The sequence below is a fragment of the Taeniopygia guttata genome, chromosome 9 (assembly GCF_048771995.1).
Source record: "Taeniopygia guttata chromosome 9, bTaeGut7.mat, whole genome shotgun sequence".
In the NCBI taxonomy this organism is placed as follows: Eukaryota; Metazoa; Chordata; class Aves; order Passeriformes; family Estrildidae; genus Taeniopygia; species Taeniopygia guttata.
The window spans coordinates 21,490,691-21,512,465 of record NC_133034.1 but is presented as its reverse complement, the minus strand read 5'-3'; the positions used below and the strand labels follow the sequence as shown (position 1 = coordinate 21,512,465).

General features: G+C 40.5%; 1 protein-coding gene across 2 annotated transcripts in view; it reads left to right on the top strand.

Moving 5' to 3' along the window:
- FNDC3B (fibronectin type III domain containing 3B) overlaps positions 1-21,775 on the top strand; it is a 187,165-nt gene that overhangs the window by 159,436 nt on the left and 5,954 nt on the right. For both annotated transcript variants that reach the window (XM_072933671.1, XM_030279927.4), the window contains 3 exons: positions 3,987-4,199; positions 13,964-14,130; positions 16,910-17,037. In XM_072933671.1, coding sequence (XP_072789772.1) covers positions 3,987-4,199; positions 13,964-14,130; positions 16,910-17,037 — 508 coding nt within the window. The remainder of the gene's footprint in view (positions 1-3,986; positions 4,200-13,963; positions 14,131-16,909; positions 17,038-21,775) is intronic.

Sequence of the window (21,775 nt, the reverse complement as noted above, 5' to 3'; positions counted from 1 at the left end):
AAATATTCCACAATAAATAAGTATTCAACAGTCACAGAAACACCAATTTTCTCTTACAGTCTGTTCCCAAGCTTCACTTAACACATTCCATAGATAATTGTGTTCTGCTGTTGAGATACTTCACTGCAAAACAACTTGCAATTTTTAAGGATGCTTTTTCTCTGAAGTTACACAGTGTACAGAAATATATAGTAGCACTGTTAAATTTCAATAGCAACACTTAATTTGGTTTAGAAATAAAAATTCTATAAATATTTTGGATTTTTAAACTGCATCAAGTGAAAGTTGGGTTGGACTCGATGATCTTGAAGGTCTCTTCCAGCCTAGTCATTCTGTGAATTCTGAAAGATCATCCAAGATCGAGAGAAAAATTCATGTGGATGCTCAAATTAGCGAAGTTTAAGCAGGCTATAGAACAAAATCTTATTTCAGGGTGTCAAGCTAAGTCTTCTTCCAGGAGTCTTGAGTGGGGATTTGTGGGGCAGTGTGTGATTGCTGTTCATCGTTCCAGGCTGCTGCTGATGGTGGAGGATGCTGCTCCCCCTCCCCTCTGGAAGTCCATGGCATTTTAACTCCCACAGGTTTCCACAGGCACATGTATTGCAACTGGTGGCATTCCTCCTATGGGAACGAGGGAATCGAAGTCTTCTCATGTCAGACTCTAAAATTAATTCAAAAGTTGATTTTCCAGTTTGTTGGAATACTATACAAAGGATTTTGTGACCAATCTGAAAATAGCATCCTGTTTAGTGTGTTTATTTCCCTGGGTCAAGAATCTTTTAAGAGAGAATGGTCTGTTAAAGATCATTTTGTGGTTTCTAAATTTGCCTAGTCTGATTTATAATTTTTCTTTCTAAATGTTTAAAAGTTGTAGTGGGAAAATGTGAGAATGAATACAAATATTATTGGTCCAGGGTCTGCAGAATTAGGCAGTGTTCTTAAATACAGTCTTTACATTTTCAAAAAACTTGTCAAATTGTGATTGTCAGATTGTTAAACCATCTTTCTTTCCAAGAGAATGTTTGGGGTATTTTCACTTAGAAACCATTAGTGGAAAAGTTGAAAGGAATTCAGGAAGTGCTTTTACTGCAAATATTTCTACTTGTCTGTACTATACTTTTACAGGAAAATAGAGTTGATTTTCCCCAGTACCAGTCCTGTAAACAGGAATTGGTTCCAGTTAATTGTGGATGTTCTCTTTCCCACCCTGGCTGGAAAAGCTCACTGTCACAGGCTGGGGCAAGGACACTGAAAAGCAGCTGAGCAGGAGCAGAGATGGGGCAATACAAGCTGCTCTCCCATCACCATCTGTCTTCCCCTTTTCCATGTGCTCCTTTCTCCCTTTTCTCTTTCCCTTCTTCCTCCTCCCCTTCCCTTTGGACTTGCCAAGGCCTGATCCCCATTGAGCAGACACTGCTGGGGTTCAGAGGGATGTGACACCAGGGTTTTGTGCACTGCCATGTGCACAGGAAGCACAAAATTAGTTGTTTGTATGGGTCTGATGAAGCTCAGGCCTTGGGAGTGATAGTGGCAATTTACAGAGCTTTATGGTGGTGCAATCAGCAGAAAAGAGTGGCCACATCAGCCATGCTAGAGTCGAATAAATCAATTCCTGCTTTCCCAGTGTCATAGTTCATTTGTAAAGATGCTCGTCTCTATTTTAAAGCTTAAGAGTTTCCATCAGTCTTACTGTGCTCCAGAGTCAGGAGGGGAGTGTGTGTGTGTGCATATTCGTGTGATTCAGAAGGGGGGAGCAAGAACTCTGTCCAGCAGAGGAAAGCAAGGAAACAACAAATGAATGAAGAGACAATTTTTTTGCCTTGTGCCAATAGCTGGCAAAAGCAAGACAAGGAAGTGCAGGTTTCTGTGCATGCATATAGCTAAAAAGTGTGATATTGGAGAGAGATTGATCTCACTGCTTGTTGTCAGGTGTGGTAGCTGCCAGTTGGAAGCAGCTGAGGTTACAGTGTGTGAGGAGAGGAGAGGCTTTGTTGTTACTGGGACTTTTAAGTAATACCAAGCAAAACAAAAGGATATATACTCTAGGGCATGCTGCTGTAATCAATCTGCAAAAGCAGTAGTAGCATTTTGTACTATAGCTGTTACTGTTTATGTGCACATGCTAATGGAGAGCTTGCTAGAATCCAGTGAAAATTCAGTCAGGCTTTGAATTTTTAATTGGAAATACCATTAAATATTTATGATAACGACTCTTAAATGTAAAGCAAAACAGTTGCATAATATGAAGTAAGATCAATGCTTATATTAATTACACTTCTTCAGATACTAGAAAAGCCTTTTGTTCTTTCTATGTCAAATGCTTGCAAGCAGCAGTTGAAGAGGGGACTCCCTCTAGATCTTTGTTCCATCTCCACCCTTAGGGAAGAAGAGGAGGAATGTAATATTATAAAGTGGTCAGGATGCATTTCCTCAAGCCAGAAGGAAGGTTAAAGGGAAAATGCAGCTCCACACCAAGCAATATGTTACCCCTGTTAATGGCTGGGTCAATAAGCAGAGTTTTAAGCACACATTTGCATATGATTGTATACACACTGCATTCTCAGTGTGCAGTGGCTTTTGCTGACTAACCAATAGATCAGACTTCATTATTTTGCAATATGTTTATTAACAGTGTAGCCTTTTATGTTCTTGAAAGACAGAAAATACAGTTTTGGGTGTTTTTTCCAATGGGGAATACTCTCTGGAGAGTCTTTTTCCTTATCCCTTTAACATTCTCCTTTCCTGATGGTAGAGCTGAAAACTTGCTGTTGAAAGCAAAGTAATTTTTCATACGTTGTTTGTGTGAACTTGCATCACTTCATGTTCTTCAGTCAAAATAAGTAGTTTTGCCAAGCAAAGACAGTTCTTGTAAAGAGTCTTTACCCATGAGAAAACATAAGGCTGCTGTGCATAGGATTTCCAAAGTAAATGGCATCTCTCCAGCTAACTAAACTATGCTCAACTATCTTAAACTTAATTAGTTTTCTCCATCCTGATTTTTCATATTTAGTCTTTGATTTAACAAACTTCTTAAACCTTTCAGGCCCATCTGTACCAATATTTCTATTTACACAGTCCTCAAAATTGTTTGGAAATAGAAATTTCCCACTTTTGTTATGGTGTTGTTGATGTTACCATAGTCAAAGACTCTTCACTCATCTTAGTGATAAACTAAGGTGCAGACAGGTAAGAGAAAAATCAAAAAAGCAGAAAGCAGGAGTCATGATCTTAAGAATTAAATAGAAGTTAGAAGACTAGCTCAGTCTTAAGAACATTTTCAAATTCAAGCTGCTGTGACCAGGCTAGTGGTCTGCTTTTCTTCTTGATGTCCTCAGATGGCTCAAGGGCCTTTGTCCATCTTGTGAGGGTGACTTGGGTCCAGCATTTATTTGATCTAATAGATAGTTCACTGGCAGTTTACATTTCTGCAGTTCGTGGCAATGTAGGAGGTTTGTGGATTTAACCTTCTTCATTAGTTCCTCCCAGCAGAGTTTTCTGTGCTTAAATAATGTGCTTTTTGAGACACTGACAGAACACTGTCTTTGGGGTGTTTGCCAACATGGGGATGGGTTTCATGGCACTGACCCTTGTGCTTTCCCTGAATGATTTCACCTAAATTAGTCCACGATCTTTGTCGGACAACCAGAACACACTTGTGCTTTTTATTCACTCATGGTTGGGCACTTGACGTTTTCCAGGCTGTGCTTGTCCTGTGCTGCTGCCCCTTGTCCCGAGCTGTCACCAGGTGATCCAAACCTTCCCCTCTGCCTTGCTGCATTTCTGACATTTTCACTGCACCTCTTACAGTCTAAGCAGGATGATCCCTGTTGTGCTGACAGAACCTTCCAGGGTGCCACAATCAGCCCTGGGAGCTGGGGTGGCCAGGGATGGAGCAGGCAGCCCCAGAAGGCTTTCCTGCCCCTTGGGACGTGTTCATATCAAGAAAACACTTCATTTAACACTCATCTTCCTGCTGTTTGTTTTAGGATCAGGATCCAGGCTGTCAATGAAATTGGAGCTGGACCTTTTAGCCACTTTATTAAAGCAAAAACCAGGCCATTGCCACCCTTACCTCCACGGCTGGAGTGTGCTGCAGCAGGGCCTCAGAGCCTGAAGCTGAAGTGGGGAGACAGCAGCTCCAAGCTTCACTCTGCTGATGACATGGTCTACATCTTGCAGATAGAGGACAGAAATAAAAGGTAAGAGAGATGAAACTTTTCCTTGTGCAAGTGAAAAAGAATTCTGGTTCATCATAATGCAGTTGTGAGTGAAAGAAAAATTCTATTTTCCTGATTGCTTCGTGCCTACCACTATGTACAAAATACTGTTTAATAGGCATTCTGTGCCTGTAGTCTGAGCAAGTTATGCAGTAAAGCTGTGAGTGATACAGAATCATGGAATCATTAAGGTTGGAAAAAACCTCTAAATTGTTGAGTCCAACCATTAACCTAACACTGCCAGGTCTAACAGAAATCAATCCTGTACAGGTGACATTTCAGCAAAACTCTCGCCTCTCTGCCAGTAAATTTAAAATCAAGTTTCATGGCCACAGTGCTTTATCTCTTGGAATATATGAAATAAAGATACTGCACCCAGCTTGCTGTGTGTATTCATAAAGCCAAGGGTTACAAATCAGATGTCTAGGTAAGGTAAAACTGAGCAGAACAATGTCTTTTGGGCAACCTGGTGTTCTTGATTTTATAGCTGTAATGTTTTACAGCATTAGAAAATACAAGCTTGGCATCAGCTTGGTAGCTCCAATAATTTTGAAATGAGGTGTGCAAGAAACAAATATCTGAATTTAAATTAAACAGTCAGTGCTAAGCAAAAACTGTCTTCCCATGTGAGCTTTGTATGAGAAGATTTGCTAATGTAGATCCAGAGTTGTGATGAGATATATTCAATTTAAAAAGGGAAGGAAAGAATGACAATATGCAAGTAATGCCCAACAGTCTGAGCTCTTCAATGAATAAATATCATAGATGGTTCATAATTTACTAAGAAACACTCTCAACTACTTCAATTAGCTAAAATAAGTGACTTATCGAGTAGATAATCCTTAGAGACCTTCAGCACAGATCATAATTTGATGTAAATTAGCACAGTTCCTTTAATTTAAATAGAGCTATGCTGAGTTTATGCCAGCTGAAGATCTGGCCCAAAAGGCTCTAATTTTAAGTAATAAAACCACCATGAATAATGCCTTAATACCTCCCAGTATTTCAACTGTACTGATGCAGAGTGGGTACACTGTATTAATCCTGAGAGGTGTCCAATGAATATAAATACCCATTTGAAAGTCTGACTGGTAAAAACAGTTCCCTCAGAGTGCAGTGATGCTTGGCAGGAGCCCATCACCTGCAGCACCCTGGGATTCAGTCAGCTCTAAAGACACATCCAGCAGGCTGCTTTGCTTTGCTTTCATGTAGCACTGCAGGTAGGATGGTGAAGAACTGTAAATTGTTTTTAACCTGTCTTTATCCTGGGGAAAATAGGAAGTTTGCTTGAAAGAATAAAACATACCTCGCAGCAGGCAAGGAAGGGATTTTTCTCCCTTGCTTTGGCACACAGCTTTAGCATGACCCTTTGCTTTTGGACAAGCTTTTCCCACTGCAAATGGTCTCTTACGAGCTTTTAATTGGGAGCCATTTGGACTTGATACTCTGCTGGATCTTCTTAGCTGTGAATTTGACTTAGAGTCCACACGAGCTCCCAGAGATGCAGAGAAATTGCTGCTCTACATTGTGCCATCTCCTGCTTGAACTGAGCCATTCCATGAAGTGGCTCCCTTTGGTGGCTGGGTTTGGAGCAACTAGCCCAGATAATTCCTGAAATCAGCCAGGGCTGCTGAATCCATCCTGGTGTGGGCACAGCAGAGGAGTGGATGGGTGCACTGCTGTGTTTGAGAGCAGCTGGATGTGGCATGTCCTGGCCATAAGATCTGTTTCTTTGTTCCCTGTCTGGCAGTCTCTTTTTGCTTTCCCTTGTGTGCACTGATGCCAGTGGGAGATGCCCCTGCAAAGCCCAGTTCTGTACATCCAGGAGAGCTGTCATCCCTGCTGAGCAGGGAAGGACAGCTCACACAGGAGCTGGTGGAGGCAGCAGATGCTTAGGGAGGGAGGAGTCCTCCCTGAGATCATTCCCATTAAATAAACTCTCCTGGGACTGAGGGGTTGCTCACCCCTGTGTGTGCTTGGGGAAAATACTGGAATACAGCTCTTTGAGCATCACTGGCCCTTTCAGTTACACAGTAAACTGTGCACATGTGAGGGAGCAATTAAATAGGATATTTTAGCTGGAAGGGACCTGCAGTCATGCCTGGCCAGTTCAGTGCTGGTCAAGTAAAAGAGTGTTGTTAGTGGCATTGTCCTAATGCCTCTGAATAGCTCACAGGCCTGGGACTGACCAGCCCTCTAGGAAGCCAATCTCTGGTGGAAAAATGACACAAAATAAATAACCTAGAATGATGTTTTGGGGTATTTTATGGTTTGAAAGAGTTGTAGGAAGGGGTCATGGTGTCCCCTCTGTTGGGAGAAGAGATAGTGTTTGATTCAGGGAAAGAGATTATGGTTTAAAACATGGATAACTGAGAAGTGACCTCTGTCATATCCCTGGTCTTTCAGAGAGCATTGTTACTGTATTCCCTGAGACATGTGAAATTACTGATAACAGCTTTGTATTGAAATCCTCAATTCAGTATTACAATTTTCCATTCTTTGGTTTAAAATAGAAGTTACCTTTAAAATGCTGTTGAAGCGTTTTCACAAGCAGAAATATAAAGATGAGCGAGTTCTTTTAAGAAAGGGAAATAATCAGTAAGTCCCATCCTGACCCAATAGCTTTAATGGCCTTTTGGTAAAGACAGCTCTGGCTTTATGTAATGATAGTCAGCCAGTGCTCTCCAGTGTGTCCTGGCCATTAAGGAGTGTTTTCAACTTTTCCTTGCTGTAATGAGGTGTAACAGACCAGTTGTTGGAGACCAAATGTTTCATTGATTGCAAGACCTGTGAAGCAAAATACTTGGAAATCTTCTGGCAGTGATTAGTGTAAGGGCTTGAAGAGGTGTGCACATCAGAGGTGTACCTGTGTTAGCTCCCATTAGCTCTTCGGGGTGTGACATTTAGGAAGATGAAATTAGCATCACTTGTCCTTTCAATTATGGGTAGCACTGAGTGGAAATGAAGAAAAATCTGTTTCTGGAAAGCTCAGTACATAGAAACGTTAGTTGAGAGTAAGTGACCTTTATGTAAGGAGGACTATGAAATTCCTTTCTTTTTTAAATAATCTGTCAGTTGTGACTTCATTTTCTAATTGTGGTAATGTGAAGAAATTTATGTTAATCAAATTGCACTACTTTCCAGAATACTATGGATATGGATTTTTTTTCTTCTGTGGAACAAGCAAACCTAATTAATGTGTTGGGTTTTTTTTTCCTGCTGTACTGGTAATTAATCTTTAGTTGTTCCCACAACTAATTGCACCTCTTAGTGTCTTAAAATGCTCACAATATCCAGTCTGAAAGGGAGAATTAGCAAGTAAATTAAGAGTGGGTCATTTATCAGCTGCTTGTGTTTATTTTAGGTGACTGTTGCAGCTGAGGTAAATTGTGTGATTTTTGTGTGTGTAGAGAATCACAATCAATATATACACATGTAATTACATTTTAAGGGAGAACCATCGATAAGGTTGACTAAGAAACATCCTAAACATATTCTTTACAAATATAATGTGAGGATCATTGAAAATTGTCCTACTCTTCTGTTGTCTTCAGTTGGTGTGGTTGAATATATGAGTCTCAATCTGGGTGTTTGCTCTGCTGTAACTTGAAGGTAGAGTAGAAACACAGAGGGATGAGCTGCTGAATGTGCTGCCCTTGCCTCATGACTTTTGCATAATCATCCCCTGGTCACTGCAAGTTTCAAGCAGCCTAATTAAAAAATTGTTTACACTCCTGATTTGATCAAGAGAATTTACATCCATTTTAACAGCAATTACTGTTATGTGTCAATCCTACTGGCTTGTGAAATTCTATTAAAATACAAAATCAGATAAGTTAACGTATCTTTGTGAAAACCTGCAGGAAAAAATAATTTTCATATTGGGTAAAACAGTGATAAAAGGAAATTAAGCATGAGCACCAAGACAGATGGCATGCTACAGTTCCCACTCCAAGCCTGGCTAGATAGAAAGTTAATGTTCAGGAAAGTTTTCAAGCTAACCTGTGTTCATATTGCTGCATTGTGTAGGCGAGTATTGCTATTAATAATACTGATATTTATATTAGCAGCATTCTGATCAGATACCTGGGGCTTTGCAAATGAAAAAGAGGAGGGAGAACTGTTGCCAAGTGTGAGAAACTTAACTTGCTAATGCATTTCATCTTTTTTCCTGGAAGCAGGAGTAAACTAACATTTGTAGTAGGTGTGAGCTAACTGTATGTGTGTCATTATTTGGAACAAAGTGAAGCCTCAAAAAACAAGTTAAATATGTGAGATGGGGTGTTTCAGCTGTGAGGAAGCTGGCAAGATACAGAGTAAGATGCTACTCCATCAGTATATTCAAAACATCCCTGCTTTGGTAAGAAATAAAATCTTCTCCTCTATTTTGATCTGTGCACATCTGCAGGTACTCCAGACTTCAGACATGGGTAACTGAATATTCCAGACAGCAGATCAAAAATAAGAGCAGCATCTAGACCCAAGGTTGTGACTGTAATAAAAACTATTTTCTGCACATCTGTAACAACCTTATAAGGAAATTAAAGCCTTGATTAGAGTAATGACTCTAATATTTGATCTCTAAAGTGCAGCAGGATCACATTGGCCAGTTTTCCAGGATTTTTAGGGTCCAGGTTTGGTTTGCTGATGTTGGTGAAGCAGAGGCTGAGCCTGGCTTCCTTCTCCAGCCCTGCCCAGGTTCCTGGGGCTGTCCCAGCAGCAGCTTGGACACCATGTGCTCAGTGAGCATCATTTGAAGGCCCCTAAACTCTGTTAAAACTTTGGGAAAGTGGCTCTAATGCTGCACAGGGAAGATAAACACATGTAGGAGATGTAAGAATATTGGATTGTTGCTCTGAACTCTGTTCTCTTTTGGTTTTAAGTTCACTCTTATTTATATCCATTGTTGGTTATTGACAAGATGTTGTTGCTGCCTCATCATTTACTTCTTCCTGACTGTGTAATTTCAAGAAGCCATTGGGTGCTGTCCCTGATTTCTCCCACATCTTCCATTCAAATGCTGTCAATTCCCATTTAAGCTGTGCTCAGTATTGTGCTCCCTGCATGTTCCTTGCCCCCCAGATGGGGCTACTCACAGGAATCTTCAGTCAGGCACTTGGCTGCTCTGTCTTCCATTCCTGTTGAATGTGCCCAGATGCTCCTTGCAAAAAAAGCTTTTTTTTTTTTTTTGTTGTGGAGGAGCTTCTGTTGAAATACTTCAACTCTCAATAATTCCAGACATCTGACAAGTGACTGTTGTAAATATGGGTTACAAACTCAAATTCAGCAGCAGATGAAAGATAATCTAGTAGAAACAGGCTAAAAATCGATTTTTGGCAGCAAGTACCTTTTGTCTAGCCTGCAGATGTGCTAGATAATTCAGGGAAGAAAACCAAACTCTTCCCATCTGACTGTTATCATCACTTCTCTTCCTGCTTTTTTCTGTTCTTCACTTAGTTTTGGTTTTCAAACTATAAGGAAGGAAATGTTTCCTTCACTGGGCCCTGTTGTTACTATTATTATTCAAAAAACCAAAAATCACATTGGCAGTAGTAAGCATATAATATAATACAGTTCATATATATGATATGTATTATAGATAAAACTTTCCAAAAGGAATCTTCCAAAAAACAGATCTTCAGGTCAAAGGGGCCAGTGCATCCCACCTGTTTGGTCCACACCTCATTTTAGGACTGGAAGCCAGAGCTGGAAGAGGTTGTGGGAGCACAAAACTCTTTTGGAGAACTCCAAAAGAAGAACTTTCCCTCAGCACCTGCCTGCAAAAGGAGATCCTAAAGAATGGCTTGGAAAAGTGCCCCGAGGATGAAAAAAGGTTGGGTCACCCTGGTATTGGTTGTAGGAAGAGTGATGGATGTGGGGATGAGAGATGTTGCAGATGGGAAACTTTTCTCTTTAAGTGTTTTAAAATACATCAGAAATGAAAAAAATTGTCTGTTGACCTTACTCCTGCATCTCTGAATTAGATGGTTTTGAAGCTTTGCTTTCCTTGTTGCCACCTGCAGTACAGGGAGCTGCTGGTGGAGAGAGAAAATCCCATAAATCAGTCAGTGTCTGATAATGTTCTTCAACCAAATTAGAGGAACAGTCTAAGAAAGTAGGTGGGGCAGTAAATGTGTAGCTAATGTGATGTAGCATTAATAATATTAAAAGAGCTGTTGGTTTGTGAAATTCTTGTCGCTCAGTTTCTAATTAGGCAGTTGCCTTTGTGTGCTGGTGTGAAACCTCTGTTCACCAGGTTGGACTGTGAGTTAATGATTTCTCTCCAGCCAAAATCCTGACATCTGACCACATATTTTGAGAGAAAATAACAGAATCATTCAAGGCTCACTCAGCCTTTGTGCCTCCCCCCGAGATTGCCATCTTACTTAGTACCGTACAGTAGAATTTCTTGCAAATTAAATTCTTGCAATAGCCAACAGGTTACCAAAATACAAACAAAACCCAAGAGTTTAAATGGGAACCTACTGCTCAAAATGTGCCAGGAATTAATGAGCAGAGGTAGAGCAAGTACATTCATATTCTTCTGCTTGACTGGAAGTGACTGAAGTGGAGGAAACAAAATAGCTGTGACATGCAAAATACTTCCAAGAAAATCTTCACTGGGAATAGAAGAGTATTGATGAAAAACTAACAGCAGTGGTGTCTCCCTAACAATTGCTGTAGAACACAATGTTCTCTCTCCTCTGCTGTGTGCAGGTAAATGACTAATCTGTGGCTGATGTGAGAATGTTTGGGAAGGGAGAATTGGGATCACTCTGTGAGATGAGGGAGAAGTAGCTTCTGGGGAGAAGTAGTTTCTCCATCCCTGGAGAAAGTTGCTTTCTTTTTGGTATCTGCTGTCAATTTAGTGGAGAGGAGAGGCAACACTGCAGTATGGAAAATTAGAATAAATCAGGTTTAATTGTGGATGGTGCAAACTTAAAAAAAAAAGAAATACAGTTGTATTGAGAATGCCAGTAACCACAGAGGCTGAATGTTTTCAGAGGCAGGGTGCCAGATGAGGTATGTAAGTTACTGTCTTTTGAATTCAACTGGGCAAATCTCTGAGATTTGAAAATGTCTTGTTTTGAAGAAGATGAGAGGGAGATAGAGAATAGGGAAGGTTTCCATACACAGATTAAGTCAATATTTCAATGCATAAGAGATTAAGTCCTTGCAAACAAGCTCAGAGCTGACTTGTTCTTGAGCCAATGTATGGAATTAGGCCTGGATGAAGCACAGTGAGAGATAACAGGCTTGCCAAGGAGGCAGAGGTACATAGAGCTCATGTTCAAATGTCCTTTTTAAAATAGATTTAGATTTTAAAAATGAAATTGCAATAGTAAGAACCTCAGTTCTAAACTGTTACCTCAGTTTAGATAGTTTTTAACGATCTTAATAGTGTATGCTGCCTCACAGTAGCAATGTGCAGTTACACTGACTCAACTCTAAATTCATTGTGGTCCTCCAGCAGAAAGCCCAGGAGAATGAAAAAAGACTGCTTCATACCTATAGCCACCTATATCAATTAACTACAATATTTTTTTAAATAACAGAAATAATCCAGGAGGATTAAGATATGCCTACTTTACACATGAGGAACATACTACCTTATCAGAAAATCACAAGTATTTTGAAGTTAGCTTTTTATCTTCATTACATGCCTTACATCATGATCTATATCTTCATACACCGATATAAAGCATTAGTGTCACAATAAAGCCCATCAGCAACTGGATTTGGCTTAGCCATCAGCATTTCTTCTTTCAAAATTTGAAGCCCTCTTTCTTCAGAGATGGTCAAATCTCAGAAGTTTTAAGTGTGCTTGCTGTACTGCAAGTTTCTCTGTAACAGTTCCTACTTTCCTGACAGATGTTTTTAGAGACAGAGAAGCAGAAATGAGTGGAGATGGGAACTGGATGGGAGTATTGGTATTAACTGAACTGGGAGTATTAGTCCAGTTCCCAAATGACAGAAGGAGCTCAAATGTTTTTCCAGCTCACTTCCTCAGTGTTAGGAAGTGTTAGTGACCAAAGTCATATCCAAAAGGTGAAAATGTCATTTGAGTCATTGGAATTGGCCATATGAATGACTATAAATGTGCCTTAGGCCCAACCTGGAACGAGGCTGTGCTTGTGTGTTAGCTGGGAAGATAAATTTATCCTGCCTTGCTCACCTAACTCCACAAATGATTGCAAAGAGGTCATTAGTCTAAAGTAGGCATTGGATCTTTTTTGCTCTCTGTTGCCCTTGGATCAGGGTCAGAGACAAATCTCTGCACTGCTGTGAGTAGTACAGTGTTTCTGAGCCAGCTGCCTGATTGAGCTGCAAGAAGTGCAGAGGGATAGTATCTTGTCTCTTGAGCCTTAATGCTGTCCTGAGTATGTGTTCTTTGCTCATCACGCAGTGAATCTCAAGGAGTTTTATTCCATGAGCACAGGTTTGTGTCAGTCTTTTGAAATATGCTGTGGCTGCTCACGTGAGCCTCAGAAATGTGGGATAGCAGGGAGTTCTTAAACTGGGTAAGCATAAGGTTAGAAAAACAATTCTTTGGAAATTGGCTCTAAATTCTCCTCTTAAAAACTTGTGGGCACAGGTCTTTAGTTTCCTGTCAAAGTGTGGGTCTCACTAAAACTCACTAGTAAGTCACATTAGTCCTCAGAGTACATTTCTAGCAATTTGAATTACCTGACTATTTCCTTTTATTACAGATGATTCTTGATCTCTGTTTGTACTTACGTGGATTGCAATCATAACGTAATACAAATTGATTTCTGTCCCTGAGAGCTAATGACAGACCCAGTTCCTTTGAAATGCTCAAATTGGTTGTACTCTGTATCTCATGCAAAGCCAAAGGATAAAGCTAGCACCTAGATAGGGAGGTCAAAGGAAAATATCTCTTGGCTTCCTGGTGATTTAAAACCTTCTGAAATGGTTAAGACACTTGAATAAGGGTGCTAAATAATAAAAATTAGTATGTGAGCCTACGCAGCAAATTTTCTGTTCTCCAAGGCCAGGACTATTGCATGCAATGTTCCCTGGTGGAGGCTGAGTGGATGGATTCACAGTCTGGGTGCTTCCTCTTTATTTGCTTTCATCGCCACTGTGCTCAGCTCCTGGAGGTCAGCTTAGCTAGAAATTGCTGGCTGACATACAGCTGTTAGTGAAAAGCATTTATCTGAGCAGAGCAGTAGAAAGTAGAAGTCAGATTCTCTTTATCACCTATATAATTTTTTTTTTAATGACTTTAATTTTGTTCATTGTTGGACAAGTTTGTGTGTGCTCTTGTTTAGTCTTGTCAGTGGAAGTATTTTGGAAGATGACACAGATGACACGGCCTTTGTGTCTTAATGTGCAAATGAAGTCCAAATCCATTAAAGGGTCAACATATTAATTGTGTTTTCATCATGCATGTAAACCAGCAGCACACATGGTGCATTGGAGCAGGGCACAGGCTGAATCCATTTTGATTCCATGGTGGTAGGGAATGTTCTTCAACTGACAGATGTTCTTCCTGTTAATTCATGCAATCATTTTGCAAGGTGGCAGTAGTTTCAAAAGGGACAATGAACTTCTGCTTTTCCTGACCTCCTCTTCATCATTAGTGTTTATTAATGGGACATTTTTATACACGTGTTTAACAGCCCTGCAGGGCACGTGGTGCCAGTTTTCACAAGATGGATACTTGGAGCTGGTAAGTGCAATAACTCCAGTGTAACTAGATATTCTCATTTTTATTGTTTCAGGTTTATCCCAATTTATAGGGGACCAAGTCACACGTACAAGATCCAGAGGCTGACAGAATCCACCTGTTACTCGTTCAGAATACAGGCAGTCAATGATGCTGGGGAGGGACCTTTCTCAGAAATCTGTACCTTCTGCACAACTAAGTCACTCCCACCTGCAATCAAAGGTATGTGGTATGGTTTTTTACATGTAAGTAGCATGTAAATATTTATGTAATTGGTAAGTATGAGGGGAGGTTGTAAGGGTTACCATAAGTAGTACAAACACTTGTGAAGAACCAGTTTGTGCTGACTGTAGGTTTCTCTTGAGTTGTGAAGTTATTTAATGGTGGGAAGCTAAATTACCACCCAGAAAAAATCACACAAGCAACATAAAGGTTATGTCAGCCACTGCTGTAATTAAAAAAACTGTTCAAATGCTGCTGCTATCAATAATGTTTACCAGGGGATTGCTCTGGATTACCACAGCATTTATACAAGGGATCTAACAGCTGTAGTGTGTGTGTGTGTACTTACCAACTTAAGCTTTAGTAAAGTTTAATTTTTTTTTTTTTTGTTGTGTATTTGATGTCCAGTGTAGGTCTTCAGGGTTTATTTTTCCTTTAATATCTAAAATTAATTATGATATTTCACATATAGAGCATTAGACTTAGAACTCAGTATGTGTTCCACTAGGAGAACTAAAGGCCTAATTAAATGAAGTTTTATAATGAAATGTCTTTTGCTGTGTGTAAATTTTGTCCTAAGTAATTATGCTCCTGAGGAAGAGGAGGAAGGAAGGAGCAGAAGTAATACCCACAGTGAAAGATGTTTCATTATAAAACTTCATGTAATTAGACCTTTTGTTCTAGGCTTAATTAGTCCTTCTTAGGCCTGTTACAAAGGCAGTGGGTTTGCTCTATGGGCTATCAGATCAACTGAATTAAAATCAAATGCACCTTTTCTCCTGGGTGCTGAAGTCCTCCCTGTCAAGCCCTGTGATTTTCTGAGAGAAACAACAACTGACAGTTTGTCAGAGAGGTTTTGTTTGTTTCTTGGTACTTCAGACCTGGCTTTGGTGATTTTGACACCTTTTGTAAACAAATCTTTAGAGAGGGGAGAACACTGCTGGGGATGCCTTTCCCTGCTGGGTCAGCTGCTCTGAGCCACCCCCAGGGAGAAGAACACTCTCCAGCAAAAAATATCTGTGTAATTGAGGGTAAGGATCCTCAGCCAGGGGTGAGGTACCCTGGTGCACACCTTTACTCAGGTGTGGGATGTGCTGCCCAGCCTAGGGAAGGGAGCTCGCCTGGAATGACCCAGGGTGCTGCTGTAGTCACACTCACATTTTGTTGGCTAAAAATCCATTTTATTCAGTTCACCTCACCTAGGTGTTTGTTTTGAACTCCAGTCTGCCTGTTGATTCCTGATAAGTGTAACTCATCCCCTGGACTGAGTATCAAGCTGAGTAAAAATGGTGCAAATACCAGGTCCTGCATGGGCTGGGACCTCGGGTACCTGACAGAACACTGGCTGTGACAGAGAAAAGGGCATGACAAAACTCTGCCAGTGAGCAGAGGGGAGGTGATGCCATGGGGAGGACTGGTCTGATGCAAAATTATGGTGTTGATTCTCTTCTGTGCTCAGACAAATACAAAAGAATTTACGTGATAAACTTAAATTGGCTTTTTTATCTATCAGAAGAAAGTGTGTGTTCTCCTGTAAGGTCTCCTAATTACTCTCTCAGTAATGCCAACCCTAGAATAGCTTTGTTGTTAATGGCAGTGTTTTCTAAGTGTCAGACAAAAATCTACATGTATTGAAGTGAGGGATGGAAGGAGAAGGAAAAAAAAATGAGATTGTTGTCAGCTAAGATAAAGGCATCTATTATCAGTCTCACAACACTAGCAGATGTGCAGAGAGAAGTAAATGGATATTGATTACATTTGGGCCTTCATGATTCAAGTGTTCCTCTTGGGAAGTAACAAATCAGTCTAAAATGTGTGTAATGTATGCACCAGCATTTGTTTCTTTGGTGGACCCTCCTGTTGTCTGTTTTTGTAGGGTTGGGGATCTGGATTGCCTTTAACAAGCTCATGTCCTTGCACGTGCACGTGTTAACCACCTGATACAAGTGTTCAGCACTCTTGTTTCTCCCAGTTTTATTCTTTTTTTTTTTTTTTATATTGTGCTTGCTGGCTCTGCCTGATGAAGAGGTTGGTGACCCCTTCATGGTGTTGCAGTTTTTTTCATGCTTTCCAGTGGCAGATGCTTTGTTGTACATAAAAATGTGCTGCCCCTGTGTGGGCTCTGCTGGACTGACCTGTGAGCTTGCTGTGGGTCAAGGCACAGCATCCCTGGGCTTTCAGCTGGTGAGAGAGCCTCTGCCAAGGACAGCAGCCTTGTAACAGCTGACAAATTGAATTTCTCTGGAGTTCTAGTGAAAGCACTAGTCTTAAGTCTGGCTACAAACAGCAGGTCTGATCAAGTGGGTGTCAGCAGAGCTATATTCAAGTGCAAGTCTTAAAAATTATGCTTGCCCTTTTGTTTCCCAGGCTGGACTTCATAAGATTCTTTAGCTTTTCTTCTCACATTCCTTCTCCTGTTTTTCCTGAATGAAATATTTGGTATTATTCCTTTCTTTCAATGCCTTGTGGCACAGGAGGGATGCACAGGCATCTTCACTGGCACAGGTGTTTGCTCAGAACTTCACAGAATTGCTGCTTTTATGAATGCCTGTGTAATTTGTGCATTGGCTTCTGCTTTGAAAAGATCAGTGCACAGCACTGCAATTAAGTTTTGAAAGTTTTCTCTAAATCCACTCCTCCTTTGTAGCAGCTCAAAGAGCTGACAGGTAAGAGGTGCTCTAGCCTTTTTTAAATGTTCTGGTATATATTACAGTGCTCATAAAACAAGATTTCAGTGCAGTCTTTATATTAAACAGTAACACATTTCCTTTTATTGTAGCCCCTCGAGTGACACAGCTGGGAGGAAACTCCTGTGAAGTTACCTGGGAAATGGTCCCACCCATGAAGGGAGATCCTGTTGGTTATGTTCTGCAGGTACTGGTTGGAAGAGAATCTGAATACAAGCAGGTAGGAAAATGGTCTGGATTTAATATTGTTAAATTGATGGGATAATGGAAATGGTTTTGAAAATCCACCGTGCTGCTTCTTTCAGCTGTATTGAATTACACCCTATGGTGATGTGTCAGGTGCACTTTGGTAAAGGCTGAGTCAAAATTAAGGGCTGTAATGGGCTGTTTTCTCCCCTAAGGGAGTATATAGAACATCATTATTTTATTGGAGTGATTTGTGTTCTTTCTGTGGCTAATCACTATTTTTAACTGTACTAACCTTTAAAAAGTTACAGTTCTGTCCACTCATGCTTGCTTCTGAGCTGGCTGCTCTAACCATTATCTAGAGATGAGATGAAGTCACAAGATGAATCTTTCTAAGCCAGTTCCAAGACTATCCATCAAGGTTTTCAATCAAGTATACCTTAAGTGGTTTGTTCACCTGTCTCATTCCTGTCTGAGGTTTGATGCACGTGTATCCTGTGTATCCTTTCTGTCACTGTGGAAATAAAGGCAGTGAAGTACAGCTGATCCTGCTTTCCTTTGTCTGTCTGGATTAGACATCACAAGTGGATACTTCCCCAGATACCCTGAAACAGAACAGCTCATTCACAGTTAGGTCTTTTATTTCATCTATCACACCTCTGGCTGTGTGATTTGCAGTGCACTTCATCTCTGTGCTCTCTTTTTCCTGTGCTTCCTTTCGTTGTCATGCAGATTCCAAATAAATCCAAATTATACGAAATGAGATATGCTATGCTAATTAAACTCTTATGCTGTACTAATTGAACTCTTAAAAATATGTATAAGTTAGTGCTTTCTTTGCAATTGTGTCTTAGTTCCTCTTCAGGCTGTTTTTGAGTGCTGCTGTGAACTAATGAATTATCAAAAATAACACCAAAAATGGAGGACAATTCATGGGGGTGATAAAGATGCAGAAACCGAACAGTTTTTTTTGTCAGGAAACATTTCTGGTGCTGGTGTAGGTAATGAAACCCGTGTGTGCTGTGCTGGCCTCATAATGTCAGTGGCAAGTGGATAAGTGGAGCCATTTTGCTGTTGCCTGATGTACAGAGTAGCTGTGGTGTGTCACCTCCAGGTACCGCTTCAGAGAACGGAGTCCCAGAGTTTAAAATGCTCTGGAGTCCTTGGGGAGAGCTGGGCACAGCTTCATGTTCCTGGCACATAAGTGATGGCTTCATCTGCACAGTCCAGGGCTTGTGGTGTGAACAAAACAGCAGTGAAGGAAGTAAAAAGGAAGTAAAAAATACTTTCAGGGTCTTCTTATGTTGAAGGTCTTCATTTTTCATGAGGTACAAGCCTGATGAGGGGTTTTTGTGGGAGTTGTATCTCCCTGGAGAAGATTTCTGGCTGAAATACTCCAAGTGACACTGGGACTTGTGTAGTTGTGCTGGCTGATAACCAGCCATGGAAAAGAGGGAGATTTCCACTGTTTCACCTTTGCCCATCAAGGTGTTTTTTCTCCATCAGGACTGTGGGTGGTGTCTCAGCACTGGGGCACGGCCCTGCCCATGAGCTGCAGAGGCTGTGTGCTCTGAGCTCCTGCAGTGTGCACAGAAGATAAAATACAGAAACACCTTTCAGTGATTTTTTGGCTAATACATTTCACCTCTGCTTTGACATGCCTGTGATCACCTGTTACTATTTTACTGTGAAGTACTGGCACTAATATGTTCATTAATGTTAATGATATGTTAATTACCTTTGAAGTGCAAGTCCTAAACTTATTTTTAAACATATTTTGTTCCCTGCAAGTGACAAATATATTTTACATATATATCTAAAGGGGTATATTATACTAGAAATATTTTGCAAATTGTTTTGAAGGGTGGCACCAGTGAAATCTACTCTAGATTTTCAGGCTATTCATGGAATGCAACATCAGCCACTGATATGCTGTTGGGTAAAGCTGTCCTTTCTCTCTAGACTGTCACACCTGAGCTGCCTCCCTCCCCTGCACACCAGTGTTTGTAGCCCTCCACAACCCAAAATCTGCTGATTTTTCACCATTTGATCTAGCAAAAGTGATATGAAAGTACTCAAAAGCTCTTTTTTTCCAGACTGGGACTATAGCCACCCCTGCCCTCCTCTGGGAGAATATTTTGTAAATATTTCTCTGCTGAGAATTGTCTGAAGGACTGGATTTGCTGGAGCTAAACAGATGACATTTTAGCTCCCTGGAGAGTGTATTTCAAAAAATGCTAACTACTCCTTTCCTTGTTTCTCACACAATATGTTCCTTTTTGTGTATTTGTGTGCTTATCTTTACAGATAATTTTTAAAAAGCAATGGGACAATTCTTTTTAGGAAATCAAATCTTCCTTGTTTATGAATCAGGTTGTAAGCCACAGGAGATTCCAGGAATCAGTGGCCTGGATTTGTTTTTCTATTTCATGCACTTCTATCCAGTATAGCTCACTCAGTCAGACTTTATCTCCAAAGTGTATTAAATTGTTTCTGTGTTTGCATAGCTTTAATTAATTTTAATTTAAAAATAGATTTAGAGGAGTGGGCTGGGCTGTGCAGCACCCACAGGAGCTGCAGTTTGGGATAACAGCTGGAATGCCCAGCAGCCTAAGGTTTGGTTTCCCAGTTGAACAGCTCTGGGGATGAAATCACCCAGGAACCAAATACTTTGAAGAGCTGACCATGGAGAATGAGAGCTGAACTTTTTAAGGCTTCTTTATCCTTAAATTGTTTGCCACTGAAGCAAAATGTTCTACCTTTGAAATTTCCAAGAATTTGGAGGCAGCAGTGTTTCATCAGCTTCTGCCACTTCTCTTCTGAGAAAAAAAACCTGTCTCCAAATGCTTTCCAGAAGAAGGAAAAATATGGGTAGGATACACTGGGTGTGTGAAAATCCCCTTAAGCAGTTCTGAGGTCTGCACTGAGAGGTAGGTGCCTGGGAGAGCCCAGTTGTCCTCACCAAGCTCTCATTTTAATTATTAGGTTTATTTTTTATTTGGATTATATTGTGTAGACACACACAGAATATCTGAAACACTTTAGTGAACTGATAATTTCTGTAAAGCTTAGTCAGCCAAAAATTTTGTTTCCTTCTCTATTTTCAGTAAGTCAAAGGCACTTTTGCTGATTGTGTGCCAGAATATGACAGAATTACACAGTAAACTGTTGGCATTAATGCCACTTGCTTTGAGTATTTCCTCTGCCTCCTGGCATCAGTTTTGTGTCATGAGATGGAGGAAATAATTTCCTTTGGTTGGGGTTTTTCAGTGCAGACAACCTCAAGGCAGGTTCTCTGAGGCACTGTTGGTTCTCTGGTCAGGAGACACACAACTCTGAGGGGATTTTGAGTATCTCAGCAGTGGAGTGAGTGAAGTTGATGTTGGGTTTGGATGAAATTATAATCCAGTTTCTTAAAAAGAAATCTGTCAGGTGACTTAGAAGGAATTAAACTTTTGAAGTGGGTATGTTTTCAACATAAATTGAAACCCATCCCTGGCAGTGCCCAAGGCCAGGTTGAACAGACCAGGCTTGGAGCAGCCTGGTCTGGTGGAAGATGTCCCTGCCCATGGCAGGAGGTTGGAACTGGGTGGTCTTTAAGGTCCTTTACAACCCAAACCATTCTATGATTCTGTCTTTTTATCAGCATTCAAAATAGGCTTTTGTTAGCTATTAAAGACATTGGCCATTGCATCAGGGTGCAACAACCAGGTGAGGTTACCTTGTACATTTTGGTGTGTTTCTTTAGGGCAATTATGGCTGTCATTGTTATTGTTTGGAAAGGAGGGAGATGGGGTTGGAATTATTTAATGAGATCAGTGAAATTGAGAAATCCTTGCCTGCAGGAATTCTCTTATCTCTCTAGCTCGATCAGTAGGACCAAATACCATAAGAGTCTTCAGCAGCAGTTTATTACTTGTGATGATATTTCCATTGAGGGAGCCAGGCAAAAAGCTCATCACATTTTTATTGTATTCTGAAGTGTCCAAACCAAAACACTGTTTTTAGGAACTGAAAGTGATAAATTGGATAGGCACTTCACTTGCTGACCACCAAGGCATAATGTACTACATATAAAATAATATTTCTGCTTCATAGAGTCATATTTGATTTCGTATTTGTTTGGCAGATTTAAAGACCTTATTCATAGTTGTCAAGAGTTTTTTCTGTCGTATATGTGAAGTCCACTCACAGAGTGTAGCAGTGTTCACAAATAAATGTGTTTGTGCTGGGGGCATCCTGCCACAGCTCTGAGGTGCTGCTGCAGCCCCTGGCAGAGGGTACAGAGGCTGCTCTCAGGAGTGGGTGACAATTTAATAATTGTTTACCTGTTACTGATAGGTAGGTCTACTGAGGTAAATACTCACCAAACCACTGAAAGCAGGACAATTCTCATAACCATCTTAGTGCTACTGCAGGAAATGTTTTGTCTTTATCATTGGTGGATATTAATTCACATAATCTATCCACTTTGAACAATTTTTCAAACTTCCCTTACAAATACACTCTTCTCTCACTTGGCTGTCTGGCCTTTGTATGAGAAGTGCTGTTGAATAGCTGGCTTGGGTGAACTTGGCCACTGTACTAGTTAGACTGTAATGAAGATATAGGTCTTAGATTTAGCCAAACCTGGCCTCCAGTTACGCTGGTATTCACCACCCTGACAGAACAAAACAAGTAAAAAACCCAGGATTTTTTTTGTACTGGACAGGATATTTTCAGTGCAAAGACAGGTTGTATGTATGGAATTACTAGTATCTCTTAAATGTAAT